General features: G+C 47.1%; 1 protein-coding gene across 1 annotated transcript in view; it reads right to left on the reverse strand.

The window, feature by feature from the left end:
• DNAH5 (dynein axonemal heavy chain 5) overlaps positions 1-26,139 on the reverse strand; it is a 5,605,957-nt gene that overhangs the window by 4,507,749 nt on the left and 1,072,069 nt on the right. The window contains exons 7-8 of the mRNA XM_086967405.1: positions 15,869-16,045; positions 15,416-15,529 (exon numbers count right to left, since the gene is read on the reverse strand). Coding sequence (XP_086823531.1) covers positions 15,416-15,529; positions 15,869-16,045 — 291 coding nt within the window. The remainder of the gene's footprint in view (positions 1-15,415; positions 15,530-15,868; positions 16,046-26,139) is intronic.

Raw genomic sequence — 26,139 nt, forward strand, 5'->3', positions numbered from 1 at the left:
TGACTCTTCGAGTATGCCTTTCCAGGTCCCTATCTGACGTGATTTCGAAAACAGTGGCATGTTGAAACCAACTTAATGAACAACACAATAAACACAAAAATACTCTGGCTGAAACAATCATTCACACTACAACACTAAAACATTAAAACAGATACAGTTTGACTAGATACATGTACTTGAAAACAGTTAACTGTATGCACTGGAATACAGTACAACCATACCGGTCTCGTAAAGAGACACGTCTTTACCGTGCCCACGTTTACCGTGGACCCGTCTTTACCGTGCCCACCGAAATGGACCCGTCTTTACCGGTCTCGTAAAGAGACATGTCTTTACCGTGCCCGTGTGAACGGACACGTCTTTACCGAGTTCATATAAATGAACCCGTCTTGAACTTTATGCGTTCCCCATAGTGGTACTCACCGGGAAGCAGAACTTGAAGGCCTCGGAAACTTGATACTGCCTGTGCATGCGCCACGGAACAGGTGGACCTTCGGAAACCTCGGACCTTGCTCTCTCACAGGTTGGGCTCTGGTTGGGATGATCCGCGATCCTCACCGCCTCGTGTGGATGCCTGGTCGCAGTCCGTCTCCTCCGTGGGCCTGAGGGAGTAAGCAGGAAGTCCCGCTGGCGTGTACACTTTGAAGTCCGTCACGGCTGTAGAAGGGGGCAAGGGCTGGACCTACATCTCTGGCGCGTGGGGAAGGGGATTTGTCCCTATTCGGGCGCCAGATTTATGTGGTAAATAAAGTATTACCCTGTCATAATTTCTATACTTGAACAAAGGGTCATTAAATGAGAGGCAGAGTCCGTGGTGTCCGATTCAAAAGGGCTTTATTTCAGTAACTCGAGTTAAGGGAGAATCGGTTCCATCACCACTAAGGTTCAGGAAGGGTCTTCTGAACTTTATTCACAGAGTACAATATTTATACATTCAATCTTGTACATAGGGAGGAGCGCTCCAGGCAGAGCAAGAGAAAGAGAGAGAGATAAGAGCATGTGGGCGTGTATGAGGGCGTACATGTGGGCGTTCACTTGAGGAGTCATAGGTGAGTCATAGGTGGGTGGATACATGGAGGGGGTCTGCATGGCCAGCTGGAACCTTTGCCCTACTTGTGTGCGCAACTTGGTCATGACGTGCAACTAACGTGTAACTGGGGGGAAGCTGGGGGGAGCTGACTTTCGGTCTAGTAGAGAGGCCTTCAGTGTCAGGACGACCTGCACGTCTGGTATTATCTGATATCTTAGGTCCGGGGATGTGTTATCTGAAGTAAAGGTCGCTCAAGCAAAGGTTGCTCATCACCAAGAGCCAGTGTGGGCATATATTTAATATATTTCTTCGTTCATTGCGTGGGGGCTTTGAGTTTTCTATGGATGTGAGCTCTGCAAATCACTTAAACGGAGACAGAAAGGCTAGGCCCTATCTCTGCAGACGGGTTCTGTTTACCTTCTTCACCAGGCAAGAATGTGATTCTGTAGAGCAAGCAGATAACTGTGTGCAAAATACTGTCTTGGCACTCCGTGCTGGGCCCCTCTCAGCTGAGCCAATAGTATGCGAGTTCAGGGACACGTAGCTGAGCTGCAGCTTTCAGAGTGTCTGGAGGCATGAAAACCTTAATTCGGGTCCTGGCTCAGGCTGAGCCACAAAATGGGTTCATCTCGATATATTAAAAGTGCACAATACAAAAACATGGCAACATGGGCCTCAGTGTAAAATTAACGTTCCTTTCATGGGAGACTTGGTAACTGACATTAACTGACACCCTAATGTGGGACGGAAATGCAGAGGCATCATTATTACAGGCATGAGAGGGAAAATGCATGGATGTTATGCAAGTACACTAAACGTTGGGGTACAAGCAGGGGACACATTGGCCATGTAAAATTTCTATTTCCTCAAGAGGGAGGAGTCTAGGATGAATCCCAAGTTGCGAGCATGGTCCGTTGGTTTGGGTGCGATGCCCAGTGCCGGGGGCCACCATGAATCGTCCCAGGCAGAGGGGGATGATCCTAGAAGGAGGACTTCCGTCTTGTCAGAGTTCAGTTTTAGGCGGCTGTTCTTCATCCATTCGGCTACGTCTTTCATCCCTTCGTGTAGGTTGGTTTTGGCGGTGGTTGGGTCTTTGGCGAGGGAGAGGATCAGCTGGGTGTCGTCTGCGTAAGAGATGATGTTGAGGTTGTGTTGGCATGCGATGGATGTGAGGGGACTCATGTAGACATTGAAGAGGGTGGGGCTGTGTGATGATCCTTGTGGAACGCCACATATGACTTCGGTGGCCTCTGATCTGAAAGGGGGGAGGCGGACTCTCTGGGTTCTTCCTGCGAGGAACGAGATGATCCAATCCAATGCTTTGTCTTGTATTCCGATGTTCCTGAGGCGTTGTACAAGTGTGCGGTGGCAGACTGTGTCGAATGCTGCGGAGAGGTCCAGGAGGATGAGGGCCGCTGTTTCCCCGTTGTCGAGCAGTGTTCGGATGTCGTCTGTGGCTGCGATGAGGGCGGTCTCGGTGCTGTGGTTGGCTCGGAAGCCGGACTGTGAGGGGTCGAGGGAACTGTTAGACTCAAGGAAGGCAGAGAGCTGACTGTTGACAGTCTTCTCTATGACTTTGGCGAGATACGGGAGGAGCGAGATGGGGCGATAGTTCTTAAGTTCGGTGGGGTCAGCTGTGGGTTTTTTCAAGAGGGCGCTGAGCTCGGCATGTTTCCAGCTTTCCGGGAAGGTAGCGGTGTTGAAGGAGCAGTTGATGATGTCCCGGAGTTGGAGTGCTATGACTGAGTCGGCCTTGTTGAAGATGTGATGGGGGCATGGGTCGGTTGGCGATCCGGAGTGGATGGAGTTCATCAAGCGGATGGTGTCATCGGTGTTGATCGGGGTCCAGGCGCGGAGGGTGGTGGTGGGGGGCTTCGGTTCAGTGGTGAGGGGAGTAGGCTGGTCGCCAAAGCTGTTATGTATGTCTGCGATCTTGCTGTGGAAGAGCGAGGTTAGAGAGTCGCAGAGGTCTTGAGAGGGAGTGATGTCGTTGTTGCCGGCGCTGGAATTGGTGAGTTCTTTGACAATGCTGAAGAGTTCCTTGCTGTTGTGGGCGTTGTTGTCTAGTCGATCCTTGAATGCTGATTTCTTGGTGGTGCGGATCAGCTGGTGGTGTTTGCGGGTGGCGTTCTTGAGGGTGGTCATGTTGTCAGTGGTTGGGTTTCTTCGCCAGGCTTTCTCGAGGGTGCGGCAGTTCTTTTTGGAGTTATTGAGGTTGTCGTTGAACCAGGAGGCTTTTTTGCTTCCTGGTTTGTAGGGATGGTTTTTCAAGGGTGCTAGTTCGTCGGCGCAGTGGGAGATCCACTGTGCGAGATTGATGGCTGCTTGATTTGGGTCTGTTGATATGGCGGGAGGGTTTTGGTTCAGAGATGTGGTGAGTTGGTCGGTGGTAATTTTGTTCCAGCTTCTGCGGGGGACTTGTTGCAGGTGGTGGTGGGTCGTGGTCTTTCTGAAGCTAAAGTGGACGCAGCTGTGGTCAGTCCAGTGGAGTCCCGTGACGTGATTAAAGGAGATGTGCTTGCTGGAGAAGATTGGGTCAAGCGTGTGTCCGGCGTAATGGGTGGAGGTGTTCACCAATTGTTTGAGTCCGAGATTGGCGAGGTTATCCAGCAGGGTGGTGGTGTTGTTGTCGTTGTTTTTTCCAGGTGGAAGTTGAGGTCCCCTAGGAGAATGTAGTCATCGGAGGGGAGGGCGTGTGGGCTGACAAAGTCAGCAATGTCTTCACTGAATTGTGTGCGGGGTCCTGGGGGTCTGTAGATGAGGGTGCCTCTGAGTGTGGTCTTGGGGTCGGTGTGTATCTGGAAGTGGAGGTGTTCGGTGGCTATGGGGGTGTCGTCAGAGTTAGTCGAGATGCGGAAGGTGTTCTTGTGGACTATGGCGATGCCTCCTCCTGTTTGGTTGATGCGGTCCCTTTGGATGATCTTGTATCCGTCCGGGATGGCTATGGCGATGTCGGGTGCTGATGAGGCGTTCATCCAGGTTTCCGTGAGAAAGGCGACGTCCGGTGAAGTGGTGTCGAGTAGGTTCCATAGTTCAATGGCGTGTCTGTGGACCGAGCGGGTGTTGAGCAGGATGCACTGCAGGTGGTTGTTGTTGGAGCTCTGTTTGGCGTTTGTGGTTGTAGTGTGGGTCCTGATGCAGCAGAACTTGCAGGATTGGCAGGTGAAGGGTCCATGGGTACTTCCTGGGGCGGCTCGGTGACAGTCATGGGGGCGGCCGGTGTTAAGTGCGGTGAGGGTGGCGGCGTCGTACGTTCGGCGGGAGGGATGGCCTCTGCGGGGGCCAGGGGGTCTGGCGCTGGGCGCGGTACGGGCGTGGATGGGTGTAGACGGGCTTACCTTTAGCGCGCCTTCGGCGCCCATAAGGCGCGCCCGCTGCGCGTATGCCGCTCTGACATAAGTGGATAGTGGAGGGGGCGGAGCGAGGGAGGAGCAGCTGGGAGGCGGGAGCGGGTTGGCGAGTGGGGAGGGGATCTGTTGGAGATGCTGTAGGGAGCGGGGGTGGGGCCGCAGGGGAGCAGCGGCAGGGAGCAGGGAGGAGAGACGGGCTGGGTCAACAAAATGGCACCAAACAACAACTAAACAATGCAGGGCGAGATCGGGGGCACAGTCTGGCACAGATACTGGTTAAAGCAGTCTCAATATGATACAATATCACAGTCAGGCACAAATACGATACCACACGCTATCACAGGATGCAGGCGAGATCGGGGGCACAGAATACGATATTACAGGATGCAGGCGAGGTTAAAGCAGTCTCAATATGCTCAATATGATACGATACCATAATCAGGCACAAATACGATACCACACGCTATCACAGGATGCAGGCGAGATCGGGGGCATTGAATACGATATTACAGGAAGCAGCCGAGGTCGGGGGCACAGATTATTTTGCGAGTTGGTAATAGGTTACCGAGTCGCAAAATAGGGTTTGTACATGGCTAATTTCCCGTTTGCGACCACAAAAAAGGGTTGTACATCAGGTGATAAGTTCCCCCGCCGCAACCACATCTCCGGACACCTGAGAGACCTGCACTGGCTCCCGGTCAACAAGAGAATCACCTTCCGCCTCCTCACCCACGCACACAAGGCCCTACACAACCAAGGCCCAGGATACCTCAACAGCCGCCTCAACTTCTACGCTCTCAAACGCCAGCTTCGATCGACCACGCCCTCGCCGCCACCACAGGGGGAAGGTCCTTCTCCTACCTCGCCTCCAAGACTTGGAACTCCCTCCCGACCCACCTTCGCCTGACCCAGGACCACCTCGCCTTCAGGAAGCAGCTCAAGACCTGGCTGTTCGAGCAGTAGCGGACCCCCCCCCCCTAGCGCCTTGAGACCCTCCGGGTGAGTAGCGCGCTATATAAATGCTTTGATTGATTGATTGATTGAGTAATAGCACGGTCACCAGGGCAGGGGCAGGAATGTTTCCCGGGTCAAGTTTAAAAACTCACTTTTGATAAATGTATTACTAAAGCATGATTTGGTTGCAGACTGGCATTTACCAGCAGCATATTTTCTACTGAAATGGCCACAAACTTTCCCACTAATATGCAGTTTTACTGACAAAACTATATATGGGTCTCATTACAATGTCGGGCGGCAAGCTTCCGACCTGCTGTCAGAGGTTTTCCGCCCGACATGGTAGATTGCAGTCTGACTGCCATATTAGGATGATGGCAGTCAGAGTGAAACCTGCGGGGGGATTCCGGCGCAGTTCCGACGGGCTCAGGAGCCCGTCAAAGCATATGAGGCCACCACAATCCCCTAATGATGGCGAAGCCAATATCGATTATGAAGGCACTTTCCAACAGAGTTTTCCTATTGGCCTTTACGACATGGAAAGGCTGTTGGAAGGTTTCTTCGGGACACTAGCAGGGCCCCCTTCCCCCTGGCTCTCATCTATAGGGCCTGGGGGGCACTTATTGAGCACTCCTAAACATCCCTGCCCATGTGGCAGGCACCGTGAGGTGCTATGCCACATGGTGCAGAGAATGTTTCCAAACATCCATTTTACTATGGCAGCTTGTGCTAAAGGCCATTTCCACCCGCCGCACAAGCTGCCATAGTACAATAGATGTTTTTGACCGCCCTATGGGCGGTTGCATCCTAATACCGAGGTCGGAACTGCCGACCTAAGGTCGGACGGTTCCAGACCGCTACAGGGTCCCTGACATCGTAATGAGCCCTATAGCGTTTAAACAATAATCTGTGGAAATTGGGTTCAGCAAAAATGTATACCATTTGCACATCACCAAATGAAGTGTTCTGATTTGTTTTCATCTTATTAAACACTTTTTTTTCCACTCAGAATTACAAAAAAAGTATTTTCATAATTACTAAAATATATTTTCAAGTGTTTGTATAGTTCATTTACAAGCTATTTAAATGTTTTGTGTTAGAAAAAAGAACCTGACATCCTACAGCCTTTCATTTCACACTCTGTACAGCAGGATTGTCAGACAGTTGACTTTACAAAATCCTCTAACTTTGCTGCTTATTTTATCCTGGAGGGTGTGTTTATTTTTCTTTCTTTGACTGCAAATTGTAAAACATAAGATGACAATTGTTCTCCAAACAGAGCTAATGTGAAAAGATAAAAACAAGATTTAAAGGCAACTTTAGTGCTCATTCGCTTTCTAAAATAACATAACAGCTTGCCCTAATAAAATCTAACTCACCATAGCAAGTGGGCGAGTAGATTTTAGAAGGCCAATGTATTTTGCCCCGTTTGCAATCAGGAATGATTTTGCTCATTTGTCACCCTGCCTTTGGACAAAGACCAATTGCGCATATATCGTCATCTGTCCCCATCATGATCTTCGGTAGGACAAATGAGTTGGTGGGAACTGCTTTTTTAATTCCACAAACTCCCCAACAGCCAAGTCACACTCTAGATTGTTATGCCTAAAGGGCAGGCCTTTGTCACAGCCATAATTGCATAATACGGCAACGTTATCAACTGCTGAACACCTCTTAGTTTTCATCTATACCGATGCTCATGAACATCAGTGATTCGCTTTAAATAAAGAGGGGGGTCTCTGATCTTCACAAGCTACGTTATAGATATATGCAAAGAGCATAAATATAATGACTCGCAATCTCTCTTTAACAGCACCATACCAGGAAAATGTACAGTCAAACAATACAGGCCTTTAAAATTTGATACACTTTTGTTCACTGCAACAATACAGTTCCGTATTTAGGAAATTCACTTAAAAAACATGAGTGTTTGGAAAATAATTGTCTTTTTCTTGAAAATTGCCTAGAAAATAAATATAGAATATACATGAATCAAAATGTGTTGTTTTCAGTCCATTGAAATCTTACTAGGTTTCAGATGGCATTTACAACCAACATGGCCTTCATCCTGTGCTTTGGTATTTTAAAAGAATCACTCCATGCTTTTATTGGGTTTTGTTGGACAGGCCACATGAAGGGCTCGCTCCCTCCCCGCATGACAGGGCCCGGACACCGGCTCGCCAGGTGCTACCCACAGAAGCAACCCGCAAACCGTCCCCTACGGGACTCCTGCTCCCGGACATCTCTGTATCACTGGCCCGGGCCACTGTCAGCTCCATTGCCGGCCCGGCCGCCATCTTGGACACTGCACCACGAGGCCGCGTGGCCTCAGCTCGACCCTAACCCTGGGCCTGGCCAGGCCCCGACATCCCGGCACCACCATCCACCCAGGAGGTGAACGGACCACTTGGCAGATTAATGGGAGAAAGGAGTGTTGATGGCTCTCCCCCGCCAGGTGCCGATCGCCCCCAGCCTCCCCGGGCGCTGGCGCCACCCCCCTGCTGGGTGTCTGGACTCCCTCATCCCGGACCTCCCGACCTCCAAGTGCGAGGGTCCAGACATCAAAGGGCGCCAGACCTATAACTGGGGCAGCTCCAGAGCAGGAAGGCAGTTGTATCTTGGAGTCGAGAGACACCGTGAAGAACTCATCCTTGACGGACTGCTGGCGCTGCCGCAGCCTTGCCTTGTGAACTGTCGTCCTGCCTGCTGGCGCTGCCGCGGCCTTCTGCAACCTTCATCCTCGTTGGACCTGCTGGCGCTGCCGCGGCCTTCTTGCAACCTTCATCCTCGTCTGGACCTGCTGGCGCTGCCGCGGCCCGTCCCTATCTACGACCACCTCGGGACCTGCTGGCGCTGCCGCGGCCCGTCCTTCCCGAACACCGAGCTCGAGGATTGTGAGCTACCATCGTCTCATCGCAGTACCAGATTGGTAACAAAGACTGACCCGCTACCCCTTTTCCCTGTCAGAGACTAGAATTGAGAGGATCCTCGTGTCCTGATCTCATTGTACCGTACCTCCGTACTTCAAGAATTGCCTATAAAGAACGTTAACCTTATCCTTGTGTGGTGTCCATCTGTGGGGGGGAAGTTACTTGCCTGTAGGATCGCTGGAGACGGCCCTCACCGGAGGCCTCTCCCCTTGTCCTCGGCCGACCCTCCCGGTCCCCGTCTAACAGGTTTAATACTCAGTTAGGCCTTAAACATCTATCTTGTCCTTTTGGGTAATGAAAGCTGCTTATGATCACTGACATTTATTTCGAATTACTAATATTGTTAGTGTAGTAACAGTAACCCCGATTTTTTCAGAACAGAGGAGCACCGTCCAGGACTGAGGTTTTAATCTTATGATTTGGAAGGTTTATTGGAACCACTGTGAAGTAAGAGGACTTCCATCTCCATACCGGAGTGGTTAGGACCTACAGGCATATTGGCGCCAAAGATTATTCGTTGCCTTGAAAGTATAATCATTTTTTGACATCATCTTCCGGGAACCAATATACAATAGAGGGTCTGGACCACTTAAGGTGCAGCTCTTGAACATCCATCAGAAATAAGTTTTGTGTACACTGTGTGGAGCCCTAAGGTGCCCCGCGTATAGAATATGAGTGGTATTACTACCTCACCTACCCATTGATTTCAGGAGGTTTTTAACTGTGTATTTTTTAATAAGAGAGACTAGTATATGGCTTGTCTTGAAGAAGGTGGTTGCCATCATAAAAACACCACCGAAACGCGTCAACGCATTTTTATGTTCACTTGATTGTATCCAAGGAATGTGTTCATGCCCAATAGATGATTGTATTGATGGACATATGACCAGATACATGAAATGAATTCCATGTGGAACAATCCAAGCATGTTGTGATTATTATATTGCACTTTTCTCTGTGTCTCTCATTTATGTTATTGTGGTATTTATGTATTGTTATGACCTTCATGAGGTTGTTATTTGCATTTATCAAAAGAATCAACAGTTTTTTATTAAATCTATATATACTTTGTATATATCTTGGTAGTAATTAGTTTTTGTACTATAATTGTCTAAGAGGGTCCTTTTCCTAAAAAGTGTGTGAGTCTGCCCCATTGGAGTGTGACAATTCTAGATGTGAAATCTACATTAAGAACCTTTTTGGTGTTCCAAAGTGTTCTTTTCTTTCTTTAGTTACCTGTGGTACCCCTTCTCTCGGGTTGTGGGGTCACTCTCTGTTTGACAAATAAGTGTTGTAACAGTGACAACTTTAGACAATATTACATTAGAGGCCATCTGTGACGAAGTACCACCACAGCAGACTGAAGAACACACCGCTGCAATGGAACACTTCCCCCCTTTCCTCTCCCCTCCTCTATTTTCAGACAAAGATTGTGGAACAGGATATGCACTGTTCCTTTAAGAAGCTCCTGCTTTGGAACTCCCCGCCCGATCATGTGACGGGGTCATGTGATCCGCCCAGCCTGAAAATGGAAGAGACGGAGAGAAGGCAGCGTTCGACTCCCGCTGGAAGAACGACAGGAGGAGACCCGAAAGAAGAAGAGTAAAGTGTCCAGACCTTTTTCGTGGTACCGAGGAGCCGAGGAGTGACAGGATCCGGAGGCGAGGAAGAAGAAACTCCAGAACCGGAGCACCGAGGAGCCGCCCGAAAAGAAGAACCAAAGAGAGAGCTGGATCCCATTCGGCATCGTGAAACCGCCAGGCGCATCCCAGGCGTCCATGGCTAGACAAGGTACAGGCAGGTTTGGGTCTGTGTGGGGAAAAGAGCTTGGAGCTCCCAAGGAACGGACTGGTGGAGGGAGCTAAAGTCCTACAAAGTGCCCGCTGTGTTGTTAGTTTAAACTGAGCGTAGTTGTCCTCGCAGTAAGAAACAACCACAAAACACTGGTGTCGGGATTGGGTGTTTCTCCCTTCACTTCCAACCCCCTGAGCACTATCTAAGGACATCAGAGACACATCCTTATGTTCTCTTTTTCCTTTGTTGTTTCCTTTCCTTTGCCTTGGTCACTGGGAATCCCGGTGAACTCCTGACAACAACGGGACGAGAGAGAACGCCCAAAGAGAGGGAAGATGGCAGTCACCCCCCCAAATGACCAAGAGAAACCCCTGAGCAACCAAACCCACCCTATATAATTGTGTTGTGAATAAAGCAATTGAATCACTTGAAACGTATCCCTGTCTGCTTCTCCACTGCGCGACACATGGCGTCAGAAGTGGGATCGCGTCCCTCCATAGACTGCAAATATGGAGAATCTTATTCAACAGTTGATACGTGGCAAAGGGAAGCTAGAGTGGGCTGTAGAGAAACAGATGTCCCTATCCCATGCCGACAGGGAACTGTTTAAGGACACCATAAGTAATCAGGTGGAATGCATTCAGAAAACGGCAGATGATTGGTTGCAGTTAGCGGCCTAACTCCAAGCGCGCCCCGGGACCGGTCCCAACGTCTCCCTACAGAAGTATTTCCCAGGGGAAGATTCTGACGAGTTCCTCCTGAACTTTGAAAGGGCGGCAAGAGCATCAGGCTGGCCGGAAGCCAAATGGCCTTTTTTTTTTGGCTCCCCTCCTCACTGGAGAGGCACAAGCTGCCTACCAGGTAGCCAACTCAAACGGAAACACTCCCTACGAAGAAGTAAGAGGTATCATCTTGGACCACCTGGGAATGGATTCTGAGGCCTATAGAGTGCAGTTTAGGAAGGAGCGGGGAACCCCAGCGGATAACCCAAAAACGCTGTTCTTCAAGTTAAAGGCTGCCGCAGACAAAAGGCTGAAACCACAAATAAACACCAAAGAAGAGATCATGTCATTAACGTATCTAGAACAGTACCTTGAAGCACTACCCCTCCCCACACAAAGGTGGCTAAAACAACATACGCACCTTACAGTGGAACAAACCGTGGAAATGGCCACTACCTTTCATCGGGCCCAATCGTCCCTCTAGTCCCCCTAGTAAGACTGACAAAAAGCTATTGAGACCCCTACCAGAGCTTGTGAGACCTCGCACCTTCCGCCCTGATCCGACTCCCAGAAAAGGTTCTCAGTGTTTTGAGTGTGGAGAGTGGGGCTACATTGCCAGGACCTGTACCCATAGGAAAACCCAAGAAAAACCCATGGACATAAGTTGCATACCCTGTTCGATCCTCTAGACCGAGGAAATGGGACTCTGTTTCTACGTAAGTGTACTCCTTAAAAGGGTTAACAGTACGAGCATTGTTAGATTCCGGCTGTCGTCAGTCAGTGATACTCTAATCCCTAGTTGACCCCTCAATCGCCCCTATGGGAGAAACAGTCCCTATTAGGTATGTACACGGAGGCATCCAAGTCTATCCCTTAGTACAGGTGCCCATCTCTTTGCCAAACGGTCAAACCCTACGGGCTAAGTTTGGGGTGCTGCCTGCCCTCCCTGAACAGTTAATAATAGGACAAGACAACCCGGTATTCCTTCTGCTGCTGAGGGACAGAATACAGCCCCAAAACCCAGTTCGCCAGTCCTTCCTCACTCGGCCCCCTGGCTTTCTGACAGAAGCTTTAGGTTCAATCAGACACACGATCCCACCTTGCAAATCACCTGGGACCATGCTAGACAGACCTGTCTCACACCAAACCCTGTATACCCCCACTTTCAGATCAAAAATGTATCTACTTCTTGAGGAAAGGAATCCAGATGTGCTCTTTCTCACAGAAACCTGGACTAATAAGGACTCTGATCCTGAGATAGTTCAAGCTCTTCCATCCAATTACGCCATATTCAGGTTAGACCGTGTCGGCAGGAGGGGTGGAGGAATTGCTATTATTTATAAAGATGTGTATAAATGTAGAGCCACTATTGGTCAAGTAGCTGACTGTGAGAATTTAGTATTTGGTATAAGCTTTTCCCCAACCTGCACCTTCTCAGGCATCCTAATATATTGCCCTCCTGGTTCACTAGGCAACTTTTGTAAAGATCTAGCCTTTCTTCTAATTTTTCCATCTTGGGTGACTTGAATTTACATTTTGATGATCCGGATTCTTCCTTAGTGCAGGATCATATTGATTTTCTGGAAACTTTTCAAATCAAGCAAATAGTGACTGGTCCCACTCATAAGTTGGGACATTTGCTTGATCCTTTGTTTACTAATCTTACAGACATTATCTTTGTGGAATCCATGGCGGTTCCATGGTCCGACCATTTATTGTTATCTTTTAGTTGGACTCCTCAAGAGTTCCCTCAACCCTCTGTTAAAACTAAAAAATGTGGTTGTACATGGTCTAAACTTTCGGTTAATGACTGGGCTTCCAATCTTAGAAATGCTACTCCAGCCTCTCACCCGGACCCTATGGTAGCAAATGAGAATTTTAATAACTGGCTGGAGGCCTCTTTGGACATTGTTCTTCCGAAAAAATAGGTTTGCCACCGAATAAGTTCAAATAAGAAAGCATGGTATACACATACTTTGAGACAGCTTAAACAGTCATGTAAGCAAGCTGAGAGGAGATGGAGGAAGGACTTCTCAGAATCAAGTAAGAGCAATTATAGAGAAGCTATGAAGCTCTATAAAAATGAAATAAAAGCTGCCCAAACTAGGTATTACCATGAAAAAATCACCTCAGCCTCTAACTCCCCTTTTGAAATTTTTAAAGTTTAGAAATCGCTTCTTACTCTCCCTGTTCCTCCTAATGATGATGATAATGCCCAAAAGCGCTGTGAGGAATTAGCCAGCTTTTTTTCCACCAAAGTTCATACAATCTATTCTAGTTTTCAGCATAGGGCCTTGGATACTAATGTCTTATTACCCGTGCAACAAGCTGTGCTAGAAACATTTCCTCCCCTTACTCTTACTTCATTGCAGGACTTTTTGTACCAGTTAAAATCTGGTTCACTAGCTGACCCAGCCCCCCGGCTACTCTTAACTTAGTGTCACAAAACACCAATACCACTCTTAATCAATTGATAGTCAATAGTGAGCTTTCCGCAGAACAAAGAAAACCCCTGCAAGACACCCTATGTCCTTTCGCTCCTTTGTTCTCTGATCTCCCAGGGAGAACCACCTTAGCAGAACACTCTATCCCCACTCAACCAGGCAAGGTTGTGAAACAAAAACCCTGTTGCATTCCTGCTGCCTGTCGAGAAGGTATACAACAAGAGGTCAACAGTATGCTCACTATGGGAGTCATACAGCCTCCACAAAGAGATTGGTCTTCACCAATCGTTCTGGTACCAAAACCGGACGGTTCTGTCCGGTTTTGCATTGATTTCAGGGCTGTCAACGCCATTTCAAAATGTGACTCTTATCCCCTCCCTCGTGTGGACTAGCTTATTGAAAAGCTCGGCAATGTCCAGTACATCACCACCCTGGACCTCATGAAGGGATATTGTCAGGTGCCCCTGTGGTATACAGGACCAAGAAAAAACTGTGTTTTCTACCCCTACCGGCTTGTATGAGTTCACCGTCCTGCCTTTTGGTTTAGACAGAGCACCTGCCACCTTCCAGAGGCTCATGAACAGGGTGTTAGACCACCAAGCATACTCGTCTGCCTATCTTGATGACATTGTCATATACAGCCCTACCTGGGATCATCACCACTACCATTTTCATCAGGTCCTCCAGGCCCTTTTAGCGGCAGGCCTACACATAAACACAAAAAATTGTGGGTAGGATTCCAAAAGGTGAAGTACCTAGGTTATCTCCTTGGGAACGGGTACATAGAAGCCCAACACGAAAAGATACAAGCAATTATCCATACAGCTTTACCCACAACCAAAAAGAAGTGAGGCCTTTCCTGGGTCTTCTTGGCTACTATCGGAGATTCATTACCCAATTCTTGGAACTGGCCTCTCCCCTCACTGATTTGCTAAAAAAAAAGAGACCAAGGCAAAAGACCTGTTACATCCCGCCTCCGAGGCGGTACTGGGAGCCCCATACTGCACTCTCCTGACTTTACCAAACCCTTCCTTCTTCAGACAGACGCCTCTGATAACGGGTTGGGGACGGTCTTATCACAGACGTCAGAGGAGGGTGTTGAACATCCCTTCTTGTTCATTATCCGTAAACTCCATCTGCATGAGCAACGAAACGCCATAATAGAGAAGGAGTGCCTCGCGATTACGTGGGCTGTGGATAACTTCGTTACTACCTTGAAGGCGCCCACTTCCTTCTGTATACTGACCATGCCCCCGCTGCTCTGGATGAGCCGGATCAAGGAGAACAACCCACGGATTCTTCGTTGGTTCCTCTCCCTCCAACCCTTTCTTTTGAGGTCAGACATTGCAGGGGCACTGACAATGGGAACATGGACTTCCTCTTGTGCATTCCCCTATTGCCCAAACGGGAACAGGCTAGGGTAGGAGTGTGTGACGAAGTACCACCACAGCAGACTGAAGCATACGACGCTGCAATGGAACACTTCCCCCTTACCTCTCCCAGTGTCTGCTCCTCCTGCTTGTTGTGGCATGTATACTGCATGTTAGAGCACATTAGTTAAAATAAATATTTTAAACTGTTTTGTGTCTCTGTCAGATCATATTGTGGACAAGTACAACAGTGTAAGCGGAAGGGTGTGCCATGTTACTGCAATTCCTGAGAGATCTGGGAGTATTGTGTTCTGGGGTGTCTAATCATTTGTTTCTCTGGGAATTGTGTGCAGAGCAAAAGAGACAATATAGCTAGTGGATCCTGGGTTCGGGGGTACTTAGGTAGTAGGGAGACCCAGTACCCTATACACCAAGGTCCCATATTCCTGTGCATAGTTCTGTGTTTGTGCAGAATCCCTGCAACACATTCAACCAAGTACAGTCTTCTAGTTAGTAGGTTGCACTGCACACACGAGAACTACTTACAGGTAGCAGGAGAGCTACTGTTAGCTCACGAGCTACTTGTTGTAGAAGCCCGCAGTCCAGAGCAATAGTTGCTCTACAGTTAGGGCATCACTTAGCATTAAAAAAGCTTTCTTTGCTTTACTAGTGTGATGAAGATATTCTGACTGCATAGTTTTAAACCAGAATTTCATACAAAGGCTGTATTGATACAAATATGTCATCATGAAACAATAAGCGTATACATATTACCTCCCACCTCCATCCCAACCCTTACAGTGCTAATCATTTGTACTCACAGGATCATAACTGTATAGTGGGTCGCAAAATTTTTCCAGGGTATACAAATATTTTACATTGTCTTTGGCTTCATTTGCTGAGTCAGTGATGTGAGTATCCAGTTGTCGCCAAATCTAAATATAATAGAAATATAAATAATTTGTCAATTCTCAGTCCTTCATGTGTTTAAGAGAAATTTCTCATAACCAGGACATACCAGTCAATAAAAATAATGTTGCTGTTCATTATTTTGCCTGCTAAGTCTGAACAAGTTTAGGCAATGCAAACTTTTCAATTTACCTTCAAAGGCTGTAGGGGTACCCCATAAATTCCAGTTGCACTCTGTAAACTCACCCCATGTACAAAGACATATTGGCCACGTCTCATATTTAGTTAAACACAGAATACACACTTCAAAAGTAAATTATTCTCTGAGTGAAAACAATGTATTTTAAAATGTAACTCGCAAATACCTTCAGAAATTTAGATTTAGCAGCGGTCAGCACTCCTATCACTGCCTTCACATCTGGGTTCTTCAGCTGATCCAGCAGGTAATTAAACTTGGACAGTCTTTTCTTCCAATGATCCAGTTCTGCTCGTGGCCCAAGGTCATCTGCCTCCTTGCGCAGCTGGTTACTTGCAGCAAGGACCTAGGAAATGAAAGTAACACAATATGTCTCTTTTAAAGACAGAAGTCTTCTGGGTATTTACATCAAACATTCACGGTCACTTAAACAATCAATTCGATCTCTATCTACTGGATATGTATGACTTGATATAAAAAATATGTCACTACGTTTATAACCACAATACAGTCAAACATTGTCACACTTTGCTACACCACTCTTTCGCCACTCCATACTTTGTGAGCAGAGGCTATCACAAATTTCACATTGTAATCATGTTTTGACATCGTTAGCACCTTACCACAAACCCTAACCCCAAAATCTAATCACAAAACGTAACCACATACCATAAATCTAACAGTTACTAACCATGACATTATTCTAGATTTCAATGTCATATAAATCTTATGCCGATAATGTGAAGGTCAACTGCGGGGTGTCGTCAGACATTCCCCTGGCGTTAGTTACGAAGAAAGGATGGGGACGGTGTTGTTCTCAAGAGTATATGAGTCATTGTGTCCCTACTGAGATTAGCTAAACAACACACAATTCAGTATAGTCAATTATAGTAGTCTCAAGACAACTTAAGAGCAGAAAGTTATAAACCACTGAGGATTATTAAATAAATAAATTGTAGTACAGAAGCCAAAAATCAATGATTAGTCAAAATACATGATAAATCACAATAGGGAATTAGCACAAGGCTCTTTCAAATGCAGCAAGGGTCTGACTTGAAGTCAAGTCTCAGAACAAAAATATGCTAAATCCTAAGCAAGAGTCAGACTGAAAGGGGTTTGCTCTCTGAGTCAAGGCAAACCCGACTGGCTCAACTCCAATTTTGAGGTTATTTAAATAAAAATACACAGCTGTAGTCTCTACCAGTCATAACACATGATTTAACACAGCAGTATATAACATCATTGTAACACCATCCCATCAAGGAATATTAATTTGAGCCTATTTTTAATTTAAGTCATCGTATGTGACAGTATAAATCTAGTTGCATACAAAACAATGACACATTTATAAATGAATGGGCCTACACAGAACAGGCAGGGAGAACCCTGAATTTTTAAAATGGTAAGGGAAAATATCATCAGAGTTCTTCGAGACCAGCATGTCTACACAGCCACAACAGGAGAAAGGAAAACAAACATCATGGCTTTGTTGAGATCGAAGATGAGTCAGGCTCAATGTGGGCCTAGTTTGGCCATGCTAAGGAAAATGCAATTTGCAAGGTGCAGTTTTTTTCGATTTATGTACTATATGTTCACGGAGTTAAAGCACACATTATTTAATAATCAGAAAACATAAAATTGTATTTTCACTATAAAAGTACACAACACATAATTCATCAAATAAAACTACATTGTAGAAAAACTGTGCAAATTTTTGGCAGTTCCAATAAAAAAAAAACTCCATTATCAACATCATGAGTCTCCTTAGTACGTGTTTCTGATTTTCAAGGCACTGCAAATAACATTATTTACAGCGAAGCAAAAAGATTCATTAGCTTATTTTTGGAAATTATTCAAAGTAGGTCTTTGCTGCTTAATATTTAATGTGCGAAAAGTGAAACTCGAAATCGTTTATTTATTTATTTATTTATTTTATTTTGAAAGTTTTATATAGCGCGGACAAGATCCTTGCAGATATCAGAGCGCTTTACACAGAGAAGTACATGAGCATGGTTAAAACAGATACATCAATAGGTCAAATGATACAAGTAGGTGGCAGCTAAGCCCAAATAGGTGGCTACAAGGCCACACATGTGAGTAATAGAGCAGTTAATACAAAATCAAAAGGGTCAAACAAGTAGTATAGATCGGTGCAGAGTACTAACAGATAGTAGTTCAGGTGTATTTAGCCATGAGGATAGCTTTTACTTCATTTTTAAAGAGTGTGGTGGAAGAGATAAGTCTTGTTTCAGGCGGGAGAGAGTTCCAAATCCTGGGCGCCATTCCCGAGAAGGAGCGCTTATATGTTTTTTCCTTCCGGAATCTTCGAGGTTTCAACAGAAGCTTGTTTGAGCCACTGGTATTTCTAGTTCCTCCAGAGATTGTCAGTTTCTGAGCGAGGTATCTGGGTGAGTTTAGATGTACCGCCTTGTGTGTCAGGCTGGCGATTTTCAGATGTATTCTAGCTTCAAATGGCAGCCAGTTCAGGGATCTCAAGTCCGGGGTGATATGGGAGTATTTTTTTGACCCAGTGATGAGTCTCGCTGCAGTGTTTAGAGAAGCTCTTAGGGGTGCGGTTGTAGTTAGGGGGAGTCCACAGAGGGCGATGCTGCCGTATTCAATTCGAGGGATGACTAGTGCTTGTACTGCGGTTTGGAAGTCCTTGGCTGGGAGGAAGGGTTTAAGTTTCCTCAGAGTGTTGATCTGGAAGTTTGCTCCCTTTGTTGCCTTGCTGATATGTTGCTGCATGTTCAAATTGGTGTCGAGCGTTATGCCTAGGGATTTTGCTGAGTCCACGATGGTGGGTTGGACATTGAGTGCAGTTAGGTCTTTAAGCCAAATTTGAGTGGTGGAGGCCTTCGCTGGAGGTGAGATCAGAAGGAATTCTGTTTTCAGGGCATTGAGTTTGAGATGATTATCGGCCAGCCAGGATTGGGTGCATCTGATCGTTGAGTTCAGGAGCAAGATGTCCTTGGGGGACTGTATTTTGAGATAGAGTTGGGTGTCATCTGCGTACATGTGAAAGTGTACATTGGATGCTTGTAACAGGGTGGTGAGAGGTTCCATGACTAGGTTGAATAGAGTTGGGGATAGCGAGGATCCTTGGGGGACACCTAGCGTTACGGGTATTGGCGATGACATCCTGTTGTTGCACTTGAATTTCTGCGACCTGTTGTGAAGAAAGGAGGTGAACCACTTGAGAACAGTTCCAGATAAGCCCATTCTTGTGTTTAGGAGCTCTAGTAGGTTCTCATGTTTAACAGTATCAAATGCTGAGGAGAGATCAAGGAGGATGAGGAGGCAGGTGTCGTTCCGGTCTAGCATTTGAAGTGCGTCGTCAATTATGTGAGTCATAGCCGTTTCTGTACTGTGCCCTGCTCGGAAGCCTGATTGATGCGGGTTGAGAAGATCAAATCGATCAATGTGTTTGGCCAATTGTAGTTGTGCACATTTTTCCAGCAGTTTGGCGAGGGTGGGAATGTTGGTAATGGGACGGTAGTTGTTGAGATCAGAGGGGTCGGCTGTAGGTTTCTTTAGGAGAGGTGTGACCTGACCAACTTTTAGTGAGTCAGGTATGCTTCCCTGTTGGAGAGAGCTGTTGATAATTTTAGTCCAGAGAGGGATAAGCAAGGGGGTAAAGTCTTTTACTGCTGCAGCAGGAAGGGGGTCCGTGAGGTGATTGGATGGTTTCAGGGTGCTGAGCAGTTTGCCAATTTCTTCTTCTGAGACATGACTCATGCCAGGCACCGAACGGTGAGATGTGCCAAAGGTTGACCATGAGGCATTGTTTTTTGGTTCAGTGGCTGCTAGGCACTGTGGTTTGGAGTAGAGGCTTGCGTCGATAAGGAGGTCGCTCTTTATGTTGTCAGTTTTTTGGGAAAAGAAAGCAGCGAAGTCTTCGCAGGAAGGCGCCTCACGCGCAGTGATGAGTGGTTGGGGTTGATCCTTGGATTGTGATCTGATTAGCTCAAACAGTTTTCTCGGACGGTTTTTTGCTTGGTCGAGCTGGAGGCTGAAGAAGTCTGATTTTGAGCGTTTTATTTTCCTGAAGTAGGCGTTTCTCTTTTCCTTTAGGTCTTTTAGGTTCATTGCCGATGGAGCTGATCTCCAGGTACGCTCTGCCATTCGCATGTCTCGTCTATCTTCATTGAGTCTCCCGTCGTACCATGGTTTAGAGAGTTTAGTAGAGGTTCTTTTTAGCTGCAAAGGTGCAGCCTCATTAATTATGGAGGTCATAGCGTTGAGATACTGGTCAGTCAGTGTTTGAACGTTCGAATCGCCTGCCGGTGGCAGTAGGAGATTGCACCTGTTAGGGGGCAGAGAGTCTGGGTTGAGTTTTTTCATGTCTCTTTTCCAGACTTTTGGCTTGGATACTTGAGCCGGGTTAACTTTAACTTTTTCATTGATGAAGAATGTGACAGTATGATGATCTGACCAGTCACAGGGTTGGATGGAGTCGAGTTGGATGGATTCCTCTTTGGAGATGACCAGGTCGATGATAGAGCCTTTCTCGTGGGTCGGGCTGTTACATATTTGGTTGAGGTTGAGGGCATCGAGGAAGTTTTTAAGACTATTTACCACCGCGTCCTTGCCATCATTCCAGTGGAGGTTGAAGTCACCCAGGTATATTTGGGTGAGCTGCCGTCCAGAATTGTTTGAGATCATATCCATGATTTGTTGAGAAAAGGTGGAGTTGGAGTTGTCCCTGGGTGAGCGGTAGATGCTGTGAAGAGAACATATTGGTTTGCCCTCACTGATAATGTCAAGGCAGATGTATTCCCAGGTTGTTGGGGATGGTAGGGAAGTAGAATTGACTTTCTGAACAGAGATGTTATTCCTGTAGATGCATGCGATTCCACCACCTAATTTGCCTGTTCTGTCTAGCCTGATAATGTGGTAGTTGGGAGGGACCAGAATGTCCATTATAGGTGTCGAGGATTCAGTTAGCCATGTTTCGGTCAGGATGATTAGGTCAAGGTCCGTTAATAATAGTAGATCAGCAATTGCGGCAGAGTGTTTCGAGGCCGATCTACAGTTGAGGAGGGTGCATTTGAGACGAGGTGTGATGCGGGTGGTAGATTTTTCTAGCGAGAGAGGGACGTTTCTGAGGTTATTGGGGATGGAGAATCTGCTGTTTAGTGTGGGGGGTCTAAGGGGATTTGAGTGTATCGTGGGAATGTTGAGGTGTGGGGTGGTTATGTGATTTTGGGGGGCTGGGTCGTAGGAGCGTAGAAGGGTGAGAGTGTCACGGTCAGAAATAGAGTTGTGGGTGCGACGGGGGCGGTTGTTGCGATTGCTAGCTGGGAGTGAGTTCAGGTTGGGGGAGAGTTGAGTGAGAAAGTTAGTCGGAAGGGTGGGGGACCCGTTGGGCGGGGAGGTGTAGTTGTGTGAGGGGGGGTTGTAGGGGCGACGAGGGAGACGGGGGCAGTTGCTGCGCCTATGGGCAGTAGTTGACGCCCTGTTTGGGGCGTGTTGAGTGGGGGAGTCAGCTGGAGGGCAAGGGGACAAGTTGGGAGGGGAGGTGGGTGCTGGGTGCATGGGGTGGGTGGCGAGTAGTTCCTTGATGTTGTGTATGTCTTCTTTGATCTGAGTGAGGGTGGCCATGATGATGTCCATCGTGGGGTAGGTGGTGGAGGTGTGGGCGGCAGTCGGAGGTGAATGGTTGACCAGGGAGTTCGTGTGCAGGTGGGAGCGTGGGCTGGTGTACGAGGAGGTATGCGTTGTGTTAGTGTACGGGAAGGTGTTAGGGAGGGGAGATGCTTTGGGCGGGAGGGGTGTGGATGAGGTAGGGAAGAGGTTGGAGGTAAGAGTGAGGGCATTGGTGGTAGGCGGGGGGGTCAGGGTGTATGCTGGGGGACTGAAAGTCGTGGTTGGGGAGCAGGAAGGGTAATGGGGGCTGACAGTAGGAGGGGAAGTGGGGTAGGGGATGGTCCTGTTGTGGGGAGGGGGAGTTAAATTAAGAGAGGAGGTGTGTTCTGCGTGGTTGGCTAGGGGGTAATGTGGCCTGAGAGTGGGGAGGGATGAAGGGGGGGATTCGTCGCATTGCGTGTTGTCCTGGTGCTGGACTAGGTTAGAAGTGTTGTGTGTGAGAGCTGTGCTGTTAGGGGTGAGCGGAGTAGTGATGCCCGCTGTAGGTGTGAGAGGAGTGTTGATGGTATGTGTGGAGGTCTGGGGGTTGGTAAAAAGGGTGGGGGTGTGAGTGGAGTATGTGGGGGAGCGCTCTGTGTCTGTGTTTGAGGCGTGTGTTACAACTGCATGGTGCTGAACTGGGATAGAGTGGTTGTGGGTGAGAGATGGGCGATCAGGAGTGGTAGGTGTGACCCTCATTGAGGGGTATGTGGCTGTGAGGTCATGGTCGGTGGGACTGGAGGGGATATGAGTGTTGGACCGCGGATGGGAGAGGTGCTCTTTGAAGGTGGGGAACAGGTTGTCTAGCAGTTCCAGGTTCCTGTCTGTGGCTTGAGCTAGAATAATCCCGTTATTGTAAATGGTGATGGTGGCTCTGCCTGGAAAGAGTTGGGATGATGTGATGGAGAGAGTTAGGCTGTGGGCGGTTTTCCTGGTGGAGGAGACGGTGAGTAGGGTGAAGAACGCTTTTCTCCATTGCGCTCTACGTGTGGTATGGAATAGGATATCAGTGTACAGGGATCCATTGACCGGTGAAAAGTAGGTGTCAGCAAAGGGCGTTTCAGGGTGTGACCTCAGGAAGTTGTGTTTAAAGCGTTTAGCGGCTTTTTTGGTGAGTGACGGTGGGTAGTTGATTTTATATGTGTGATTGCCGATAGGGCAATCACACATATAAAATCCTAGGACCTAGTTTCCTAGGACCAGAGTATAATTTACAAAACGACATAAAATGTAAAGTGTTTTATACCGAATAATTGTCAGACATGTTGAAATATCTGCAAACCATGTGCCACAATAAGAAAACAATACTATAAAGTGTGTAAGGTGCTCTGTCGCAGGCGTGTCAAATAAAATATATACTGTGAGTTATTCATATAAAGTAGATAGGGCAGAACTCCTGGGATGTCAATAAGACAATATATCTCAACACAGAAAGTTTAGTTAGTACGCTCCCAGCTCTAATATTCTCATAGTAATTAAAAAAAAACATCCCAGTCACTTTATCTTTTGTTGAGGCATCAATACAATCAGGTTTAGCAAATAGTTCCATGACACTCAAAGTATCAAAGGCCTTTTTTATACAAGAAAAACATGGTATCGGTAAGAAATGTATCCAAGGACAATCAGACCCGAATTCTTTCCTGTGAAAGAATAATCTCTGGTTTTGCCCAACTCGGAATCAATAATAAAGGGCAACTATTAATTGGGCTCTTCTAAGTAAAATTACCCCACCTCAGAGTGACAAAACGAGGTTGGTTGGGCACGTTTGGGGGAACCTCAAAAATCTATGCAATATACCCGATTCCGAATAGCCCCAGGACCTTGCTCCATAGATATAGAGACACAGAAATACATTTGCTCTTATTCATTGATTAGTTGATGACTCACTTTAATGTCAAATTCATATAGAGCCTCGATGTCTCTCGAACTGCTGTAATCTTACATTATGTAAATGACCCCATGCAAGTGCAGAATCAAATGGGGCCCCCAAATGGGTAAACGTCTTCACCCTGCCTACAGCTTTATCTCCAAAGAAGTGTGTTCTTCTTGTATTTTTAGGACCACATATCATGGTAAAAGACATTGAAAGGAGCTAAACCCTTCATAAAGTGGATGAAATCATCCAGTAGACCTAGCCCATTTGCACTCGCTGACAGTACAGCGTGTTCTGCATGTAGCAGAACTGAGTGGGGTGTTTGCTCATTTGTGGCATATCCGTTACCTTGGTCACTAGATTACTTTGTAAACCATTGATCTACAAAGTCCAAAGAAAAGGTGGTAGTACATAACCCTGATGTGCCACTTTTTTAGATCTAATTTGTGCTGTACATTCATCGTTTGACCACATCGGACCCCTGCTGTTATGTCCCAGTGCAACTGCCTTAGCAGAGATACCAAAGATTTTTCAATTAACAGTATTGAAAGCACTGATCAAATCCATAAATGCCATATGCATAGCCCTTCTTCTAGCTTTGATATATTTTCCAATTAGTAGATATAAAATTAGACATTTCTCCACTGATCCAAGGCTTGGGCAGAAACTGTATTGATTTCCGGAAATAATTGCATTTTGTTCAGCCGATGCCTCTATTCTTTCCAATAGAATTATACCTAGGATCTTAATGGTTGGGTCTAATAAAGATATGTCACTTTAAAAAACTATTTGGACAATAATTGCCTCAGACCATGTTGTAGAGTTAGTGAGCGTAGTTGCTACCTTAATCATGTTGATTAGGATGGATGCCCATAAGGTGTTTATAGATGTCCTTTGCGACTCCATACGGGACTGTGGCTTTTCCACTTGGGCTGTTCTTAAAAGTGGTGGTTACCTTCAAAAACTCAGTAGCATGATTGCGCTAATAGCATGACCAAGTTCACTGGTCTCCTTATGGTCAGTCATATCTTCCTATGTTGAAAGATTAGATGATAAATGGAAAGATGAAAGCAATCAACAATTCAATCAATCAACCACAGGCGGGAACACCAGCAAAACCTAGAGGCCCTGGAAGAGAGAGTCCGACAGGCAGAGGTAGCCCATGCTACAAACACTAACGACACCACAACACATGACTTGGCACTAGCGTGTCAGGAATATAGAACGTTTGCATGGTAAGAAATCAAAGCAAAGCACACAGCCACAGATCACTTGCTGTACAAAATAGGGAACAAAACGGGTAAACTACTGGCTTGGCTAGAAAGAAGGGAGAGGGCGAACCGCTGGATTGGCCAATTGACACTAGACGACGGTACCAATACGACAGACCCACAGCAAATTGAGGAAGAGCTAGCAACCCACTATGAAAAGGTATATACACCCAAGGCCACAGCCACCGTAGACAAGAATTTGAAATTTCTTTGTGACATCCGACTACCTACATAACACACTATAACAGGCAGCAATCCTTGACTTAGAAACGGCACTGACCACGGACGAGCTGGGACTGGCACTGTCCGCACACCACACTGGGAAAGCACTGGGGCCTAATGGACTGCCGGTTGAATTATGTAAAAAGGCAGAGGCATTGCTCCTACCCCACCTACTAAATATATACAATGAAAGCTTAGATAATGGGGCACTACCGAGGGACCAGCGTTTGGCCACCATTGTGGCTATACACAAACCAGGTAAACCTCCGTTAAATTGCTTGTCCTACCGCCCAATATCCTTGATAAACGCTGAGGCCAAGATATTGGCAAAAGCACTCGCGTTGTGATTACAACCCCATCTAACAACACTAATCCACCCAGACCAATCAAGGTTCATGCCGGGACGCAATACCGCCCTCAATTTACGTCGTTTGCACGGGGTAATGGCCCATATATCGACCATACAAGAGGATGCAGCTATCTTCTCATTGGATGCAACCATGGCATTCGACCTCGTGGAATGGCCGTTTCTATTTACCTTCCGCCAGAGGGTGGGATTTGGCCCAAAGTTCTGCGCATGGATTAAATTGTTATACACTGCACCCTTGGCGCAGGTGGTGGCGAATGGACGTATCTCGAGAGAATTCGCACTGGGCAGAGGTATGAGGGAGGGCTACCCACTGTCTCCACTCCTGTTCGCATTGTATTAGAAGTGCTCGCTACATGGATAAGACAGGACGTGATGATCCGTGGAATGAGATGGGAGTAAGCATGGGCGGAAAATCCGTTTCGCTCGCGGATTTTGCGGATTTTTGGGAAATTCGCAATCTGCGAGATTTGCGAATTTCCCGCAAAATCCGCAAATTCGCACGTAGCGGATTTTTTTTGCGGCGCGCGGCGTTGGTGATACAATTTTTGCGGCGCGCGGCGTTTATCATCGTTTGCCGGGTTGTTTTTCTCGATAGTTTGCGAGTGCTGCGCCATTTTGGATCTTGCTGTGTGATCCCGCGGGAATTGGCGAGCGCGCAACGTCATCGCGGCTTGCCAGCGAGAGTTTGTCAACGCGAGTACGGCGAGATCACGTCTAGCGGTACTTCGCAATTGCGAGATTTGAGATGCGGCGAGCGAAAATATAAAATTTGCAATTCTGCACAAGAAATCCACCAGCAAGCAGCATAAACCTTCTTGATATGATGATTTTTATCTGAATAACTCCTTAGGTTGACATTTGCCTGCACTTTTTTAGCGAGGAGTCCATTTTGGGGAGGGGGGGAGGGGGGTGGGAGGAAGGATGTGCCCCACAGTCTTCAACTTCCTGTTCCTGTTCAGCAGGCTCCTCCCAGTGCTTTGTCCATCTCCTGGTCACTTTTCATTTGGATCTGGAGCTGGAAGGATTACTTTTTGTGGATGCTGCTGGATATTTGGATTTGAGGCCTTTTTGACTTT

This window comes from Lissotriton vulgaris, chromosome 4_1 (genome assembly GCF_964263255.1).
Source record: "Lissotriton vulgaris chromosome 4_1, aLisVul1.2, whole genome shotgun sequence".
Classification (NCBI taxonomy): Eukaryota; Metazoa; Chordata; class Amphibia; order Caudata; family Salamandridae; genus Lissotriton; species Lissotriton vulgaris.